The 19524-nt window shown below is 53.6% G+C and overlaps 1 protein-coding gene across 1 annotated transcript in view; it reads right to left on the bottom strand.

The window, feature by feature from the left end:
* PPP2R2C (protein phosphatase 2 regulatory subunit Bgamma) overlaps positions 1-19524 on the bottom strand; it is a 138964-nt gene that overhangs the window by 23772 nt on the left and 95668 nt on the right. The window contains exon 6 of the mRNA XM_079921142.1: positions 1939-2103. Within this exon, the coding sequence (XP_079777268.1) occupies positions 1939-2103 (165 nt within the window). The remainder of the gene's footprint in view (positions 1-1938; positions 2104-19524) is intronic.

Genomic DNA, 19524 nt, shown 5'->3' with positions numbered 1-19524 from the left:
AAATCACAGTCTTATCTGTTGAGAAAATGATGCTGTGACCATTCATCTCTGGGGGTGTCTCTATCAGCCATCCCCTGAGTTCTGAGTAGTAACTAAGTAAATATATAGAAGTGAGTTGCAAAGAATGGGTCCTAACCTCCAAGTCTCCTTATAATGAGACCTGGCTCCAATAACAACCATTTGTTCTGATTAAAAATAACTACCTAATTGGCAATCGTCTGCTTGCCAGACGAGGGCTAAGAACAAACGTGATCTGGAGAAAGCAGACAGCAGGGCAGATATCTCCTCTACTCACAACTTATGGCAAATTAAATGAGGGAAGGAAAACAGAAGCTGCAATGTATTGTACAAAGACTGATGAACAATCCTGTCACTGGCATTAATGAGAAAGTGCAAAGTATTGAGTTTGAGAATGAAAAGAAAATTCTAGAAAAATTTAAAATACATTTTTGATGAAAATTAACTCTCATAGAAAACCTATATAAACCGATAATCAAAAAAGATTTACACTTGAGTTTTACTAAGACTTCAAGGAGCTGATATATTCTACTAAATATTCTAGGGAAAAAAGAGAAATCAGCCAGCTCATTTTACAAGAGAACAATCTTCTTAATAAAACTGGGCAAAGAGTGTAGGCAAAGAAAATTAAAGGCTAACTTCATCTAGGAACATTTATGCCAAAAGCATAATTTTTGCATTTATGCAAAAATTTCCTGCCCTCAGTGTCACCAGCCACTGAAAAAGCCCCTGGTAGTCAAAAGGCGCGATGTCCCTCCCTTCATACCTTGGCCGTGCCAAAGCCTTCTGGAACTTCTCGAGAGGCAGACTCCTCCATGGCCCGATAGTTAATTAATGCTTATCACAGCCCCAGGAGAGCGGACGAGAAATTCAATGGAGTTGAGTCATCAAAATAAAGTTACAGCTCTTGCACTTGACTTTGTGGGCTGATTCACATGCAGCTCCACACCACCGGGCGTATGACGAGGACGTGCCTGGAATCTATGCTTGTGTGCCTGGGCTGGGGAAGTGTATGAGTGGTGGCCGCCCTGGGGGGTGGCTGCTTGTTCAGACCCCAGGGAACCAGCTAACACAGTTACAGAAGCCGAGAGGGGCTCTGACTCTCACATCCAGCCCACGAAGAACGTCATTTAAGCAGCGTGGGCGGACACAAAACCATCTCTATTCTCCCTAAATTCCATCCTTCCTGCACACACACTCAGGGACGATTTCTGGAAGTATTTCTTCCCATGCTTTTCTGTTTCCATTCTTTCAGTGAAGTAGCCATTGCCTTGCTTTTCTCCCCCATGGAATCTTTAAACGTCATTCCCTCATGTCATTAAAAACCTCCTAAGTCAGTATTTTAAATGTCAGTATTTTAAATATTCCATTATACAGACATCATCATCTGGCCACACTGGTGCCTTCCCATCTTGGAGCCTTGCCCCCTGCAGTGTCCCCCTTCTAGAAGATTCTTCCCCCAGAGATCTGCATGGCGCACTTCTTCAGCACCTCAGAGAGGCTGTTCCACTGTAACCTCCTCAGTCAGTGGCACTGACGTGACCCTCCCTGTACTCTGCTTTTCTGGCGGCTGTTTACACCACTCACCACTCTGGACATCACATCACCTAGTTAGGAGTTTATTGTCTGTCCATTGGTTCCTGCTGCACCCCGGTGTCAAGAATAGTGCCTGGAGCATGGCAGGTACAGACAGCCTGCCTGGATGGATGTGTGTGCCCTGCTGGCCCTCGCTCCACCCAGAGAGGGAGATCTGCCCTCGCCACCCTGAGTGCTGACACCTCAGCCCTCAGGAGAAGCCTCGGCGCACAGAGAGGGGCTGTTCCCAGGGCTCTGCTGGAGGAGCCCTGGGGCTCGTGGACGGGGGACTGCAGCTCCAACAAGTGCAGACCCAGACGTGCCCCGCTGGGCATGCGCACTTACGTTTGGAGTGCTTGTCGCACAGGGCGGCCGCACGCATGTCGCAGAGGCGCAGGGAGCCCTTGCTGCTGCTGTAGACGAAGAGGTTACAGTGGTGCGGGTGGAACTCGGACGCGGTGATCACCTCCGTCAGGTCCTCCATGTTGGCCGGCTTGATGTCCACGATGTCTGGGTGGCCGAGTCAAGGAAGGGGCGCTGAAGGAAGGGAGCCCTCGCGGCTCTGCCTTTGCCAGCTCGGAGACCCTCGGGTTTCCCGACGCCTCTCGTCGGCACACCCACCTACCCCGCATCTGAGCTGGCTCCGTTCCTGAGACTCCTGGACAAACACCCCGCCACGCAGTCCCCAAGCTGCAGACCTGACTGTCGTCAAACAACTGCTGGCTGTCCCTTCTGGATGCCTGCCCACTGTTCCCATAAGGCGGGACTGCCGCCTCCTCCCTGACCTGTGCCCTTTCTCAACAGCCAGTGCCCATCCGCCGCCCGGCCCCACGCAGGGCAACCCTTGAGGCTTCTCCCCTCTGCCCCTCCTCTTTCAGTTGCCAAGCAGGAGGCCAGGAGCGTTTGTTGAGTGCCTACTACATGCTGGGCTGTGGACACACTAGGTGAACAACTGCAGTTCTCCCTGTCACTCTGTGAATCGTGTCTGAGCTGAGTGGACAGGTATCGGTTGGCTCCCCTCCGCCCCCGCCCCGCCCTCCCCCTTCTCCCCTCCCGCCTCCCCCCAACCCCCACCCGCACCCACTCCCTTCCGCCCACAGCATCAAGACTCTGCTTTGGGGAAAAGGTTCTCTGCTTTTCTGGGTTTTCAGCTCTAATCCGTGCCTTCCATTCCCACTCACAGTCACCACGAGGGATAAGCATCTGGTGTCAGATGTGCCAGGGGAGGGGCTCCAGACTTGGAATACTGGGAACGCTGGGATGCAGCTCTGTCATCTCTGCGGGCTGGGTGGTGTGGAGAGGAAGGGACTGTATCTGCTGCCATGACAAGGGGAAACCCGGAGCCTGGGGCTGGGGCAGACCGCCCCGAAGACAGAGTGGATGGAGAGAAAGATCTGTCAGTACCTTTAGAATCCTGGGCGAGGATTCACCCGAAAACGGTAACCCCTGGACGGTTAAATATAGGACCCACTAAGTCCATTTTCTGTTTAGCGTCAAGAATTTTGTTGCTTGGAAAGGAAGTATCTCTGACTGAAATGCTGGAGCCCAGAGAGGGTAAACAACTTGTCCAGGGTGACTCAGCAGTAAGTGGTGAGGCTGGATTCCTGTCCATTCGCTGTTGCCTACAACAGCAAATCATAACCCCTTGCTGTAGCATCCAAGGCCTGGCATGCCCTGGCCTCTCTCTACCTTTCTGGCTTCAGATCCTACTAGTCGCTCTGCCCTAAAGGCACTTTCCTCTCGAACAGCGACACCTTCGGTCTCTGGTCTCCCCAGCCCCATGGGGGCTCTGCACAGCCTGTTCCCTCTTATGGAAATGCCCCCTCCTCCCTCTTCTTTTCATGTGAGCTCTGGATTCAGAGAATGCCAGCCCTGCCACCTCCTGGCTGTGTGATCCTGGGTGAGTCCCCCCACCATCCAACCAGCTCCCCATGCCTCAGTTTCCTCATCTGTAAAATGGGCTAACAGTTCTATCCTCATAGGTTTGCTGTGAAGATGAAAAGAGGCAAAGCCCTTGGCAACTGCCTAACACATCGCAGAGCTCAACGAATGTCAGTTGCTATTATTATTATTATTATTTTTTGTGGTACGCGGGCCTCTCACTGTTGTGGCCTCTCCCGTTGCGGAGCACAGGCTCCAGATGCGCAGGCTCAGCGGCCATGGCTCACGGGCCCAGCCGCTCCGCGGCATGTGGGATCCTCCTGGACTGGGGCACGAACCTGTGTCCCCTGCATCGGCAGGCGGACTCTCAACCACTGCACCACCAGGGAAGCCCTATTTTTTATTATCTGGAAAATACTGATTGAAACTCTGACATTCATCTGCTGTCAGCACCCCTCCTCCACCTGCCCCAGGCTGCTTCCTCTCTCAGTAAGAAAGAGGCATTTTCTGACTTCTATAAACAGTAAAATTTATAAAACATCAGAAAAGATGGTTGAATCTGTGCAATCAGAGGAGGCTCTCTGTGCAGATGCTCAAATCTTGCTTGCTAGAAGCACACCATTAACCAGAAACTTAGAATCACATCAAAATAGAAAGAGAGGGAAAAAAAGGAGCTATGTCGTCAGTGCCTGAATTGGTTTCCCAGGAAACTGTGGTTTTCTGGTACGATAAGAAGCAGAGATTAAATCATGAAAAAGTGAGACTAAAGGTTGAGAGAGAAAAAGAGCCAAGACTTCTGGAATGTGAATTCCATCAACATCAACCTGTAGCCCCATCCTTCTCAGCCTGAGCCCCCGCTGGTGACATCCCATGGGCTCTGCCTGCTGAGAACGGCTTCAGTTTCCTACTGAACTTCAAATGGTGTCTGGAGAAAAAGTGCCGTCGTTTAAGAAATGCGCGTGACTACAGCACCTGTCAGATGTTCTGCAAACGGGGACTGAGGTTCTCCCACAGGACTTGGGACACAAAAGCCAAAGAGGGCCTGGGAGAAACAGAAGTGCCGGGCCTTAGGGCACGCAGGTCAGGTTTGAGTCCCGGTTGTGTCGCTTGTCAGGGGACGTGGGTTTTTACCGTGTTTCCCAGGGTTATACCCTCCGCAGGGAGTGAAGATGCCTCGCCTTGTAGGTGGTTCCCTCAGCATCCCAGGGAGACCCGTCACCCGGCCTGAGGGGGCTCGGGCCGTTGTGACTTGTTGCTTTTGCCCATGAATGGAGGGCAGAAGTGACAAGTGCTGCGTGTCACTTCCAGGCTGAAGGTCTGAGAGCCAGCACGTGCTGTGCCGTGAGCCGCAGGGCCCATCAGCAGGCTCTTGTCACCTCTGAGACTTTCTGATTGTTACTTCAGGGTCACCTAACCCTCTTGACTGCGTCAGTGTCCAAACTCTTTCCTTCCCGGCCTCAAGATGTTCTGGAATCCAGCCCAACAGAGAAGGGATCAGAGGATGATGTCTGAACTCTGGCTCGTGGAGACCGAAACTGGGGTTTATGAACCATCTTTCTAACCTGGGAGGCTGTGGACGCCAGTGGCCAGAGAGAGGGCAGTGTGGTGGCGTGAAGGCTCCTCTCTCAGGCCCCCAGATGCTGGTTCCAGGCTCACATAGGGGCCAAAGCCAAGCAAATGGGTGTTGCCTGATTACAGTGCACATGCTTCCTGCTGCCTGTTTCCCGTGACCCCCGGCACTCCAACCGCCCCTGACCGCCTCACAACAACCATGTTCAGCTTTGGCCTGCCTTCTGCAAACACTTGCTAGAACTCTGAACGAGGCCATGATGGCTAATCTGCGGGGTTCAGTCATGTCTGCAGGCTCTACAGCTAACATGCCTGAACCAGGGGTACACCGAGTCGGCCAAGGGGGGAACCCACGTGGACCGGGGACCCTGTGCATGGGCTGAGGAGACAGAGTCTCCAATGCCTGGGTCCCATCAACAGCCGTGGACCACGGCTCTTACAGCCTACGCATCACTCGGGGAATCTCTCTTGCTGTTTCAAACAAAGGACTGGATACAGTGGGTGCTGGGGAAAGATGATGTGAAGCACAGAGCTTCCTTTCCACCTGATGCTGGGGGAGGAAAACAAAAGCACAGTCATGGCCAATGTGTGCCTCTGAATCCCAGGGCCCACAGCCTGACCCAGCACCTCCAGGACAGCACAGCATCCTTCAGGGCGTTGCCATCCAACCGGGTCCACCATCACCCAGTCCCGGGACGGCTTCTCCAAGACCTCTGGCTCCGCTCGTCACAGGACGAGGATCTCCCTGTGGGTGCCCAGCTCCTCACTGGCCATCGGGTGTGTGAGAGCCAAATTATCGAGAGGGGCTGTCCCTACTGAATCCCCATGGCCACATCACAGAGCAGGGGCCTGGAGACGGACTCCTGACCAGCGAAGTAGGTGCGGAGAAGCCTCCAGAGCACGGTAATTACGTCCCAAACAGACACCACAAACACTCCTCCGAGACTCCCACCTGAGTGGCCACATGCCTGTGGACTTTGAGACACTTGACCATACACAGTGGCCTGGACTTTGGCAGGACCAGTGCTGGGTTGGAAGCTGGGGGCCTTGGGCCAGGGTCTGGTTTTACCTCTCTCTGGAATGTTCAGTTCCACATGCAGAAATCACTTCCATCTGTAAGTCTCAGTTTCCCCTATCTGCAAAATCAGGGGTTGAGTATGACCCTGGAACGCCCTTTCATTTCGAGGATTAACCCACAGGTGGCTTCCCCCATGCCCACTTCAGAAGCAGCTGCGTGAATGCCACGTGTAGCCAGGGCTTTTTTCATGGCAGGACTGACCTCTCTTGGGAAGGAGCACAGTTAGACTCCTTCACAAGCCCCCCGCCCCCGGCAAAGCTGGATGAATTATTCATGTTCTATTTTCCCATCTAGTTGTACTCCAAGTGTCTGATGGCTTTTGCTTAACTTTCAATCACACTTTGGCAGCTAAGAATGATTTTCCCCCCTAGGAAAGTTTGTCAGACACAGGTAGGCGGAGAGGGGAGCAGGTCACGCTCGGAGGATGAAGGGAGAAGGTAGACTAGCTCCGGTCCACACCCCTTGGCTGGGCGCGATGTATTTTCCTCCAGTGCCGTGTGTTGAATGGTGCCTCCCCCCTGCCCCCCTAACCCAAATACATGTCCACATCCTAACCCCCAGAGACTGTGAATGTGACTGTATTTGGAAAAAGGGTCTTTGTAGATATGATCAAGTTGAGATCTCAAGATGGGGTCTTCCTAGGTTACCTGGGTGGGCCCTAAATCTGATGACAAGTGTTTTTATAAGAGACACGGAAGGAGAAACAGAGACACCCAGAGGAGAAGGCCATGTGGCATCTGACGCAGAGGCTGGGGTGATGCCTTGGGCTGCAGGAGCTGGGAGAGGCAAGGAAGGATCCTCCCCAGGAGGCTTCAGAGGAACACAGCCCTGATAACACCTTAACTGCAAACTTCAGGCCTCTGGAACTGTGAGACGATAGATTTCTGGTGTTTTAAGCTGCCCAGTTTGTGGAAAGTTACGGCATCCATTGGGAACTCAGACACCCAGTCTGCTTCCTGGAAGCTGGGGAAAAGACATGGGTGCAATGCTAGTTATCATGGACAGCTTCCTCTACCTCCATTCCAGACCTCTTCTTTCCCTGCAGTTCCCTGTTTTAGCAGCCCCAGCCCCGAAACGCAGAGCCAGGAATCAGGGCAGCTTCTGGATCCCTCCCTCTCCCTCCATCACATCCAACCTGCCTCCGTGGCCTGTGCTCGTCCACCTGGAGGTCCCTCTGCTCTGGCCCTCAGCCCAGGCTGCCTCAGCCTCAGTGGGGCTCCCCGCCTCTGGTTAGCCCCCCAGTCTCAGCTAGAGTGAACTCCCTAAAATGGGGGTTGGGTTCCCCTACTCCCCACCCACAAGAGAAGGCCTTCTGTTCAGGCTGCAAATACTGGCTGACCTATCATCTGTTTCACTCCTCTGGGTGCAGGCAAGATCGTTTATACCCCAAGCTCCAGTTTATACCAGACTGTGCCCACCTGAGATGCCCTGCGGGCTGATCAGATGGCTTCACATCTGTGTCTGTTCAATCCTCTCCACGTGTGAGTGAGGTGCCCCCCCCCCTTTCTGTGGATGAGGAAATGAGGGCTCCGCAAAGAGAAGCCACTTGCTCGGGGCCAGGCAGAGGGGGACCAGCCTGGGACTGGAACTAAGTTGAGTTCCGGAACCTGCAATATGCAGTGTGCTGTGACTTGGGAGGCAAAGCAGAGTGGGGACGAGGACTCCGGCCCCTGACAGCCTGGGGCTGAATCCGGGCTCTGTCTGCTTGCAAGTTTCTAAACCTCTCTGTGCCTCAGTTACCCCAAGTTCAAAATGGCAATGGTGCGCCTTACCTCCTAGGGTAGCGGTAGGATTCATTAAGATGGTGCACGTGATGTGCTGAGGACAGGGCCTGGCAAGGAGTAGGTGCTTTGGAAGTGAGCTCCTAAGAAGGCATGTGGCGTAACACTGCAGGCAAGTGGCTTAAATCTGCCTTAGATCCATGCGGCGCCTCCCTTGGGCCAGTCTCTCAGCTTCTCTGGACCAGTGTGAGCTGAGGCTCCAGCAACACGAGAGGAAAAACACAGCCACAGGAGCGTGGACAAGTGGGCAGGAGGGGCTGCCGCCTCCCTGGGGCACCCGGGGGCCTGGGAAGATAGCTCTGGTTCGGGCAGCTGTCTGGCTCCAGTCCCCTTTTCCTTCAGTGGCCAAGTGTGAATGAGCAAACATGTCACCCTCTAGACCAGGGGTTGGCAGACATTTTCTGTAAACGGCCAGAGGAAATATTTTAGGTTTAGCAGGCCACAAGATCTCATCTCGTCCAGGCTGCTGAACTCCGCTTCTGTGATGCAAAAACAGCCACAGACAATACGGAAATGAATGGGTGTGGCCGTGTTCCCATCAAGCTTTATAAACTGGTGGATTCATGCGCCCACCTCTCCCCGCTGGTGTAGAAGTAGCCCAGGTTTAGAAGAGGGATTGCAATCTTGCTGTTGTAACAGAAGCCCCCCTTTATTGCTAGTGTGCAAGACGCCTGGGGGTCAGTAAAGCGCAGAAGCCGGTTTGTCCTGTTCCATTCCAGAAGGAAGTCTGTGGTTCTTACTGCCAAGGACACAGGAATGTAATCCAGGTGAGCCTTTGCAGAGTCATCAGGTTTGCAGAGATTTTTATAGAAACTCCTTCATCTCTTGCTGCCAAGAGCATCGCCTGGTGTCCTGAAGCCAGTGGGGTGACACCAGCCCCAGGCACCATGGCCGATCAGTTCCAAGCCACGCCGCTCTGTGGGATCCCACTGGGAGGGTCCTGAAACTTTGGAGAGAAGGTGGCTATGCTGCTGTGGCCCTCACTCCTTTGAGGTCTGAGGTGCACTTCTCAGAGCCTTGGTCTCCCTTACCTATCCCAGGAGCACCGGTACGAGGGCCATCACCCATCTCCCGGGCAAATCTCCGCTGACCATAAAATGAGTCAGGCACGTGAAATGAATAAACATCATTGGTTCGTTCCACCGAGGGGCTCCAGCGAGAAATAGGTCTGTAAAGCACTCCATAACTGCCAGAGAATTACACAGGTGTCACCTACTGTGACGGGGTTTAGCGGCTATGCCACGACAAACGCTTGTAAAGACACAGCAAGTAACTGAGCTCCGAAACACACTCAAACCCTTGGAGGGCTGGTGAGGGCAGCCCCTTTCAGGTCGGGCACCTGGATGTCCCTGCGGAAGGGACCGCCCACCCTCCAATCCCACAAAGGAGGAGAGGGAGATGAGGGTGGGGAGGTGACCGGCCCAGGGCCAGAGGTGGAGGCAGAACCAGGATGGAATTCTGGCTTCTGAACTTCCAGCCGGTGTTCCTGCCACTGCCCACTCTATCCTGGAGTGACTGCACCTCCACACAATGTGGAGTTCTCCCCCGGGGTCAGCACCCGCAAAGGCCCTGCTGCTAGGGCTCACTGGACTGGCTGTATCCTGGGCAAGCTGGGTGTTGAGAGTGGGCAAGGGCTCCATGAGGAGAAGGACGTGGCCTTGAGCTCCACTGGTTGAACTGAGCAAAGTGTGGTTTAGCCAGATGTCCTGGTAGGAGCACACGCTCAGGAGGGGGGGGGGGGGACTGTTACCATGGCGACCAGGCAGCTGCGGAGTAAGGATGGAGGCGGTTCTGCCAAAGGCCACACCGCCCGAGGTGCCCTACACAGGCCCCCCAAGGACGCTAGTGTGGAGGGGCCTGTAGGCCTCCTGCACAGGGAGGCAGTCTCGCTGGGGTGTGGCCAGCAAAGCTGCTTTTTTTCAGCAAATTTTCTCCAAAAGATGACCTGGCTACAAACATGAACTGTGAACAATCTGGCCTCATCGAGTCAGATCCTACGGGAGGTTCCTGGCTACCTGTGCCTCTGTTTTAGTTTGCTCAGGCCGCCATAGCGAAATGCCACAGTTGGGTGGCTTAAACAATAGGAAATGACTCTCTCACAGTTGTGGAGGCTGAAAGTGCAAGATCAATGTGTCAGCAGGGTTGGCTCCTTCCGAGGCTTCTCTCACTGGCTTGCAGGTGGCCATCTTCTCTGTGTGTCCTCATGTGGTCATCCTTCTGTATATGTCTGTGTCCTGATCTCCTCTTCTTATAAGGACACCAGTCATACTGGATTAGGACCCACCCTAATGATCTCATTTTACCTTAATCACCTCTTTAAAGACCCACCTACAAATATAGTCATATCCTGAGGCGCTGGGGGTCAGAGCTTCAACATACAGATTTTGGGGGGACAAAATTCACCCCACAACAGCCTCCTTCCCTTCCCTGCTCAGAACCTTATTAACTATGATGGTGCAATCTCACTCAAACAGAAGAACCAGGTCGCTGGGACCATGCTGGGCCGTGGGAGAAGGGCTGTTCTGAGTAACCGCTCACTGCGCAAGCCCACTGAAACCCTGGAGTGTTTTCTCTGTGTGATGAGCCAGACTGCACACCTCTTCCAAAAGCCAGCTTATGTGATTCCCAAACGCTTAGACAGGCAAGAAATGACTTCTGAGTCACAAAAACCAGGGCTTGACAGTCTAGCCCCACCGAATAACAGCTGTGTGACCTCTGGAAAACTTCTCAGTCTCTCTGTGCCCTGCTTTTCTCATCTGTAGAATGAGTGGATACCATCTGCTTTGCAGGGCTGTAATGAAGATTTAAGGAGATGACATCTCCTTCATCAAGGAGATAAAGGTCCTAGCACATGGCTGGTACTTTTAGCAGCAATTAAAGTGAGTTAAATCAGAATCAGTATTTCTCTTCCTCTGAAACAAATATGAAATCAGGCAGGGTGCAAAAGCTATAATGTTTGTTGCCTGGAAGGACACTCTGGAAAGACAGTGAGGGTTTATGCTGGATTACATGCCTGGGTTTGTATCCAACCCAGAGTTGGGAGGGGAAACCCAAGGTGGGACAGAGCTTGGACACACACCTAGGTGGCTACCTTCTCATGGCACCGAGAAGGGGCAAACCAGACCCTGTCCCAACCTCTCAGGGCTCCTAGCCCAGCAGTGGGACCAGATATTAGCCCCATGCTGGATGCTCCAGGAGAGACATACAGGGTGCGTGTGATGAGATCTATAACAAGGCCTTGACTGGCCTGGAGAGTCAGGGAAGGGTCCTCTGAGGCAAAGGCATCAAGCCGAGGCCAGAGGGTGAGCAGGAGTCATCCAGGCAGAGGGTCAGGCTGCTGGAGCCCCAAGACGGAGGGACACAGGGCAGCTGACAGGGCTGTGGTCTGGGGTCGAGGGGGGTTGAATCAGGAGTGTGTTACAGAAGTGCCTCAGAGGCCTTTCAGGAAGAGACAGAAAGGACCACAGAGCTGCCTGTCCCACCACCCAGAGGAAATGTTAGAAACATCAGACAGCCGCCAAAGCCCGGCCACTTATGTTACGCATCAATCCCCACTCTGTCCTGCAACAGTGCAAAAAGCACCTGCTTCCCTTAGGATGTAAAACAAGAGCCAGAAACGTTATTGCATTGACAGGACTGGACGGACAAGCTGAGTGACTGAGGGCTAGGAGGGCCATGGGCAGGTGCACTCACTTCTCAGAATGGAGAGAATGACAGTACCACCTACGCGAGCTGCCGTGAGGATTAAGTGTAGTAAGTGCGGTGCGTTCAGCTCAGTGCCTGCGATCAATGTGCAATAACAGTGGCTGTCCTGGAGGCTGTGACCATCATGACTGAGGGGGCAGTGTGGCGTGACAGTGACGTGCATGGGTTCTGCGTCCAGATGCCCCAAGTCTGAATCCCACCCACTTGCCAGCTGGGTGACTCTTGGTAGATTACTTAACATTTCTGTGGCTTAGTTTACTCCCCGGTAAAAGGGGGTTGTTAACCTTGTCTACTCCACAGTGATGTCGGGCGGATTACATAGGTGAATATGTGCACGGTCACAGAGTGCTGTCTGGCACAGAGTAAGCGCTCAGTAAGAGGTGAAGGTGGTGTGGGAAGTGGTGAGGGTGATGGTGGGATGCAGCTCTGGTTTCCGGATGGGGTCAGCACCACGGACAGCGCACAGGAGCCATCAGCCGCCGCGGAACCCGACCAACTGCCTGGCCTTGCTGAGCCCCCAAAGCAGTGGTGCTGATAACAGTTTAACAACATGCTTTCTGGGTGAAAAGCTGACTTTGGAGATTCAGACTCAGGGCATTTCTAAGCAGACTCGCCCCACTTGCCTTATCTGCGGGAGAATGAAAAGAGGCAGCCTGTGAGGTGCTTGACGGTGGTCATGGGCTGGTATGGGTCCTGTGTTTATAGCCTATCAGCCCCCACCGGCCGTGCTGCTCTCACAGCCCCCAGCACAGGAGGAACACCCCTGTGAATGGAGGAGAAAAGTGAGGCTCACAAGGCCTGAGTGACTGGCAGGGTTGCTGTGTGAGCGTTGAAGGCAGGGTTGAACTCCAGGCTCTAGGGTTTTGGCCAGCACAGAGTCTGGTACATGGAGGGGCCTTGGTCGGTCCCCTCCTTAGCTCCCTGTGCAGAAAATAAGCCCAGTCCACAGGTGGCCGAGTGCTGACCGAGATTTGGAACTGCTTCAACATCCAGCCTAGCTTCAGCACCTGCTCCATAAATGGGAATTAGGAATTTGTTCCAGGCTAAGTCTTGGTGTGATGCCAGCTTCCACCATGAGAAATCGCTCAGTGGGGAGAAAAATCAACTGAACCATCTTTAGAAGTTTCTGGGTGCTAAAAATAAAGCAGAGGTCCGTCAGCTGAGGCCTCCTGTGCAATCTGTTACCTTTAAGATGCTTCAAACTCAAGAAAAATCACCCAGTGCCGCCTAAGAGCCTCAAAATGTTGGCATTAAAGGACTGAGAGGTTGTTTCAACAGATGTGGAGATAGCACTGGGGAAAAAGGGCTTCAGTGACCAGAGAAGATGTAGGGACTTATGAGAAACAGCCTTAAGTATTTGAGGGGCCACCGTCTAAGGGAGAAAATAATACCGGCCAACTGCCAGGCCCCTTTATGGGAATGATTCCTTTACTCCTTACAATATCCACATGATAAGGAATTTGGCCCATTTTGCAGTCATGGAAATCGATGACAAAGGAGGTAAAGCAATGAGTCTGAGCCCAATTCTGCCGGAGCCCAGAGCGCTTCTCTTTAGTGTCTGGGGTCTCGGAGCCCCCGACCCTGGAGCCCAGGTTTGCAAGGAGGCATCTATATCCTAAGACCAGATGGAAACTGTGAACTTCCTCCCTCCAAAGTCACCATTTACAACCATTCATAAGCACCTACGATGTGCCAGGCCCTGCATTATGGGTGGGGACACAGAAAGGGCTCAGCCTGGGCTCTTAATCCCAAGGGTTTCAGCAGAAAATGGGGGAGGCATTCATACTAACAGATGATGAAAGCCCACTGTGACCAGGGAGTGTGGGCCCAGAGGCACTCGGACCGGCCTGGGAGGGGTGCAGAGTGGACAGAGCAGAGGTGACCAGGCAAAGGGGGCTGTGAGTGATGCATGTGGGCAAACGGGAGCCAGCCGGGCTACAGGAGGGAGAAAGGCTCCTCCAGAGAAGCATCAGCAGGAGGCAGAGCACTGCCCTCACCCCTGTAACACGAGGGGAAATCCAGTGACGTGAAGGTGTGGGCAAGCCTGACGCACAGGACTCTGGGGAGGTGGGCAAAGGCTGGTCACCAAGAGCTGCTGGGCACTGTTGAGGGATCTGGACATTCTCCAGATGCTGCTGGGGACCACCGAGAGCTCTACACAGGGGACTGATGTGGTCAGACCAGAGGCTCTGATGGGCCACTCTCAAAGCTCTGTAGAGGGCCAGCTGGCTGGGCAAGGTGGGATTCAGGCAACAGTCCAGGCAGGAATGGTACGACCTGAGCTGGGCCTTGGTTCGAGCGGAGAGGAGGGCATGATTCCAGAGCCATCGGGGGAGAATGGAAAGTGCTTGGCACCTCTTTCCATTTTGTGGGTGAGAGAGAGGAAGGAGGCTGGAAGCCTCGGTGACAGACAAAGGCGCTGCACCGTGTATGTGCCTGGCACACGGCAGAGGCTCAGGAAGTACCAGGCTCCTCTCCCTCTGTTCAGAGCAGCCAAGTCTAGAATTAGAAGAGGGAAGGTCCTCTGAGTCAGCTTCATCACTATTCTTACTGGTGAAAACAATGCACACTTTTTCTCCTTTATTAAAAAGGTTTTCCCTTCTCTTAAAAACCTTTGCTAAAAATCAATTCTGCCTAAGTAGCAAGTGTTACTATTTGGACACAAGGAGATGGTTACATAGCAGAAAACTCCCAGTGGCCTTGAGGACTGAACAGCAGCACCAGGGCAAATCAAGACATTGAAGAGCAAGAGTTAAAGGAATGTGAACCCCTAGGTCCAGAATCCCCCAGGAGGTACTTGCTTAAAAGGTGTTTCAAAATTCAGAGCAATTCCCCAGCTCAGCGTGGAGTCACAGCTGCCTTTCTGGCCTCCTCCCACGTTGGAAATGAAACGCCTTTTCTAATTACTTGGCTGCTATCAGACCCATCATCACACCTACGACCCACAGTCCCGACACCTTTCTTGCCAGGGGAGGCTGAACGCCATGGGACGGTGCCAGGTGTCTCTGCTCTGGGTCCCTGTGTCTTGTCACTCTGGTCGCCAAGCCGCAGCAGGCCATGGGGAGCGCCTCGTGCAACATCATTCCCTGATGAACTGATCTCATCAAGGGACATTTCCACAGCCACCACATACCCTGGAGATTCCACTCAGCTGCTTCTGTCTGCCTAATTGGTACTTAGGTTCTACAAGCCAGGGCTGCTGTGAGCCCGGCCCTGGTGTCTCCAGCATTCTGTAATGCTCACACTCTCCTGTCTCTAAGGGCCAAAACATTTGTATATTTTGATCAACTCACAATTCATTTTCACAAAATTAAAGGCTACACACAGGTTTAACAGAGTTATGTGACGAGATCTGCAGCCAGAGAAGCCCCTCTGGCATCCCACGGGGACCCCCAATCCACGGATGCTCCCCTCTGGTCACCAGCTGTCACCTCCTCACCTGGCTCAGATTCTGGAGTCAACCATTATTTTCACTCCCTTGCATACGCCATCAGCTCCATGTCTGCATCTTCACTTTGCAAACCCACTACCCTGGCTCCCTTTCCACCTACTCTGCCCCTGCAGCCATGCAGCAAAACGTGGCTGGAGAAAACCTCACACGACTGTGCTCACTGGTCCCACTCATTCCCCACAGCACTTATCGCCTGCTCATGTACTGGATACTTTGTTTATTATACTAACGGTTTATCAACATCAAATTATATGTCCGTTCCAGGAGGGCATGGATCTTTGTCTCTTTAATTCAAGCACTGGGCACAGGGCCTGGCACACAGTAGGTGCTCACTAAATATACTGATGAACGGTGTACCCTCCAATGTGTGGACAGGGCACAATCTGTGTTAGGAGGTGAAGCTGACAGTAATGACTGGGCAGGTCTGCCTGCAGTCCTGGGATGGATTAGTCCTCTTTTCTTAATAACAACTAACCTGTTCCAATGTCCTCTGGCCACCTTAGTCCAAAAGTCAGTTACGATACAGCCCCATATCTACGAAGTCTATATTTTAACTATCGCTCTACCTCCCGGCTTCTTGCCCATGGCCACGCTCCACCCTACCCGTCTCCATGTCTCCCTGGATCTACTCGGTCTCCTGGCTTCCAGACTCGTCTGCTGGAATCCATTCCACCCACAACATACACCCACAGCCCCAGGGGGCCCCCTGCAAGGTGACCAGTACTGCTCCCCTGCTTACGGTGCATCGATAGCTTCTTATTACCTGACAGCAGTTAGGGAGTTGGACAGTCTTCAGAACACAGACTCAGACACCAAGCAAGGCTTTCAGTTATTGATACTTTCTAGTTCTTTTGCTGAACGAGGGAGAAGCTCTCTGTTTGCAGGATCATATCTCTAACACCTGAAGTACCTCCTCATCCCCCCCCCCATGTCCGACAGAAAGAACTAGCCTCGGGGTCTAACACGTGGCATTTACGGATCTGCACATGTGGCTATTTAACTCGAAATGTGAATTCATTCAGACTACATAAAATAAAAATTTCTGTTCCTCGGTCACCCTAGCCACATTTTAGGTACTCCAAAGGCACACGTGACTGGAAGCTACCATACCACACAGTGCAAATAGAGAACTTCTCCAGCATCACAGAAAGTTCTACTGGACAGGGCTGAAGATGGATTTTATTCCCTTTTTTTTTTTTCTCCACGGCATTTATCTCTATAGCTACCTCCTATTTATGGTATATGATATGTTTCACTTTCATTTATGGTAGTAAAATTAAAGTCCCTTTCAAAATGCATTTATTTAGGCAAACTTAAAGCTACTTGACTTAAAGAAAATTAATACAAATTAGAAAAAGATTGGAAAAGTAAATGAGAGAACGCACGGTGTACAGACGTAGTAACACTTACTTGCAAAGGAGGGTTGCAAATGATCAATGTTTGGAGATCGTGGTCCCCAGGAGTAAGTCCCCCTCTGACACCATCAGCCAGGCCTGCTGCAGCTGTCCTGGCCACCCCCCACCTTCCTGCCTCATCACGTCACCCTTGCGCGCCCTGGGCCCTTCGGTAGCCTCCTCAAGCCACTGGGAGCATCCTAACCCTGCCTCCTTCTCAGTCCTTCCTGGTAGCCCAGGCACAGTGTGGAGACCTGAGTTATAGCAAGGATGGCACGGCTGGTACCACCCAGGTCAGGGCTGGGTCTCCCAGCAGTGCATGAGGCCCTTGAGGAAGAAGCTGAGTTTCTTTTATTTGTCCCTGTGTCCCCGGGGCTCAGCATGGAGCCTGGGACAGAAGAGAAATTGATGGTTAAACGAACGAAATTAAACAATCCCTTCCACAGCTGCAGGGCTTTGCAATTTTTAAAGGGCCTCCGCATTCACGGTGTCATTGAATCCTTATAATAGCCCAGGGAGATAAATTGGTCAGGGCTTACGGTCCCCACCCTAGTCCTAGGATAAGGAAACCCAGGCTCCAGGAGGGTGGGTGCCGCTGTCCCAAGGCTGCAGCCCGAGGGCAAGGCAAGAAGCACTGGGCCAGGCCACGGGACTCTGTCCCCGGCGGGGGAACTTTGGGCCAAGCCCCGGTCTCCCCAAGCCTGCATCTCCTCATCCATAAAGTTGGGTGACGATAACATTGCCACTGATGGGCGGCTTTCATGTCACTGTGAGCACCAAGCGAGACTGTGAACGGCAAGCTGCTCTCTAAGCTGTAGGGTGCTGTGCAGGAAGCTGAGCCCCACGCCTGCCCCGTTTGCAGACCTGGAGCTCCTGTGTGACTCCTCGTGTTATTCTGCTGGGAAGCAGGTCAGCACCTCAGACCTGGCAGTGGATGTCTGTCAGTGCCGCCCACCACGAGGGGCCCCCAGCTCCTGGAGCAGCGCTTCTCCCAAGGAGACCACCCTTCCCAGATTCAGACACTGCCGGAGGTGGAGCTGACCCCTCCGGCACCAGGGAGGGTCCTGGCCACCCAGAGCATTGCACCCCCAACAGAAATGGGTTCAGGGGTGCCTCTGAGGTCCAGGCAGAGCCCACGGGGTGCCACCTGGGGACTTGGTGGGACAGTTCAGAGACAGCAGGTCTCTTTTCTCCTGGACTTTACTCTGGGAGGGTGGGGCCTGAACTGCTGGTGTCAACTCACCACCATGTGGAGGCTGAAGCCAGAGCAGAGATCAGGAGCAAGAAGCAGAGCGAGCCATCCCAGGACGCTGAGCCCCTGGATCCATCTGTACCTGCAGCTCTCTTGGGTCCATAAGTCAGTAAACGTCTGTTCTGCGTGAGCCAGCTGGAGAGGAGTGTTCTGATCCCTGACTAGCTGGTGTCTAAGCACCAGGGAGGGGTGGGACCTGCTGGGGTCTGTGCCTGAATGGAGGGTCCAGCAGAGGACCAGCCCAGCCCGGCCCTCTCCATGCAGCCAGACTGAGTTCCCACCCCTCAGAGCAGCTCCAGCCCCAGCTCCTCCTGGAACCTTCCCGACCATCCCAATCCACTTCTGCCTTCCAGGCCCTGAGCACTAAGGAGGGAGGAAGGAAACAGATGCTAATGTTTCCTGACACGCTTTAAGCACCGGTTTGGTGTTGGGTGTCTCACAGGGGCTCGCCGAACGCTGCCGTCCTATGGGGGAACGGTTAGGGAGGAGACCGAGGCTCAAGAGGGGTGCAGTGACTCGCCAAGGTCACAGAGCTTAACGTGGTAGAAGCAGACTCCCAGAGACTCCCAGTGGCTCCTCCGAAGCCCAGGTGTTTGCCCCGTACCCTCTTGCTGGGCTCAGGGAACATCAGATGCTTGCTCTCAGCCCTCCCAGCTCCGAGGTCTCCCTGCCCTGTGGTCTCTGGACAGTTTCTGGCTCTCGGTCCCCCGGAAGCCGTTTGTCACTCCTTCTCTCCTCTAACCGCGCCCCCCCCCCCCGACTGCTCCCTTCTCTGCCCCACTCCCTCCCCCCCAGTTCTGGCTTCTGCTCCAAGGGACACAGCCCGATCCTGACCCGTGAGAGGACAGCACAGCAGGCACGATCCCCTGTGTTGGGAGCTTCTCGTGGCAGGAGCTATATGGTCTCAGCTCTGGGTGTCCAGGGCCACCCGGCACCCAGCACCAAGTGGACAGTCAGAGACATCTCTTGCGGGGGGGGTCATCACACCTTCTTCCACCCCACATCTGGGCAGCATCCTTCACAAAGGGCAGTTGGGTGGAAAGGCTGGAAATGAGGACTTGGGGCTGGAGGGCCTGGGTTTGAACCCAGCTTTCCACTGGCTGCTGTGAGCTCTAACCAAGTTAGCCCGGGCTCTCTGTGACTCAGTTTCCTCATCGTAAAGAACCTACCTCCCAGAATTACTGTGAGGATGAATCGAGTTCACATTAACACGTGTTTATCAGGCACAGAGCCTCACTGGGCATTATTACTATTATTATTATTATTGTTGTTGTTGTTATTTGTCTGTAGAGTAGTGACACCTGTAGGTAGTAACCTGCCTGCTCTGTCCACTGTAGCCCTCATTGGGCCAAGACTCAGCCTGGGCCCCTCTTCAGGCCCATGTTCTTTCTTCACCAGTCAGTGGGGGCCGGAGTCAATCCTATAATCCTATTGCCCAGACACATGGGGCCACCAAGCAGGGCTGCCTACCTTGACCCCATCCAGCTGGGCTTATGACACCCCAGTTGTCCCTCTAAGCCCTGGGCGGGACCCCAAGGTTGTTCATCAAACACTGATGCCTCAGGCCCAGGGAGGAAGGTCCAGAGAAGCCTTCAGTCGACTGTCTCAGGGTGGTCGGCCACCCCTTGCCCAGGAGGGCTGACCCAGGACTCCATCCCCTCCATGGTCCCCAGTGAGGCCCCCAGATGACGGGATGATGGCCACCCTGGAGGAGGCGAGGGGTCAAATGTAACCCTCAGCGGCCACAGTTGTAAAGTTTTCATAAACTCATCATGATTCCAAACCTCGGCCTCATTCGCACACTGTGAGCCAGGAGGCAC

The sequence above is a fragment of the Stenella coeruleoalba genome (assembly GCF_951394435.1).
Source record: "Stenella coeruleoalba genome assembly, chromosome: 4".
Classification (NCBI taxonomy): Eukaryota; Metazoa; Chordata; class Mammalia; order Artiodactyla; family Delphinidae; genus Stenella; species Stenella coeruleoalba.
This window is presented reverse-complemented; position numbering and strand designations above follow the sequence as displayed.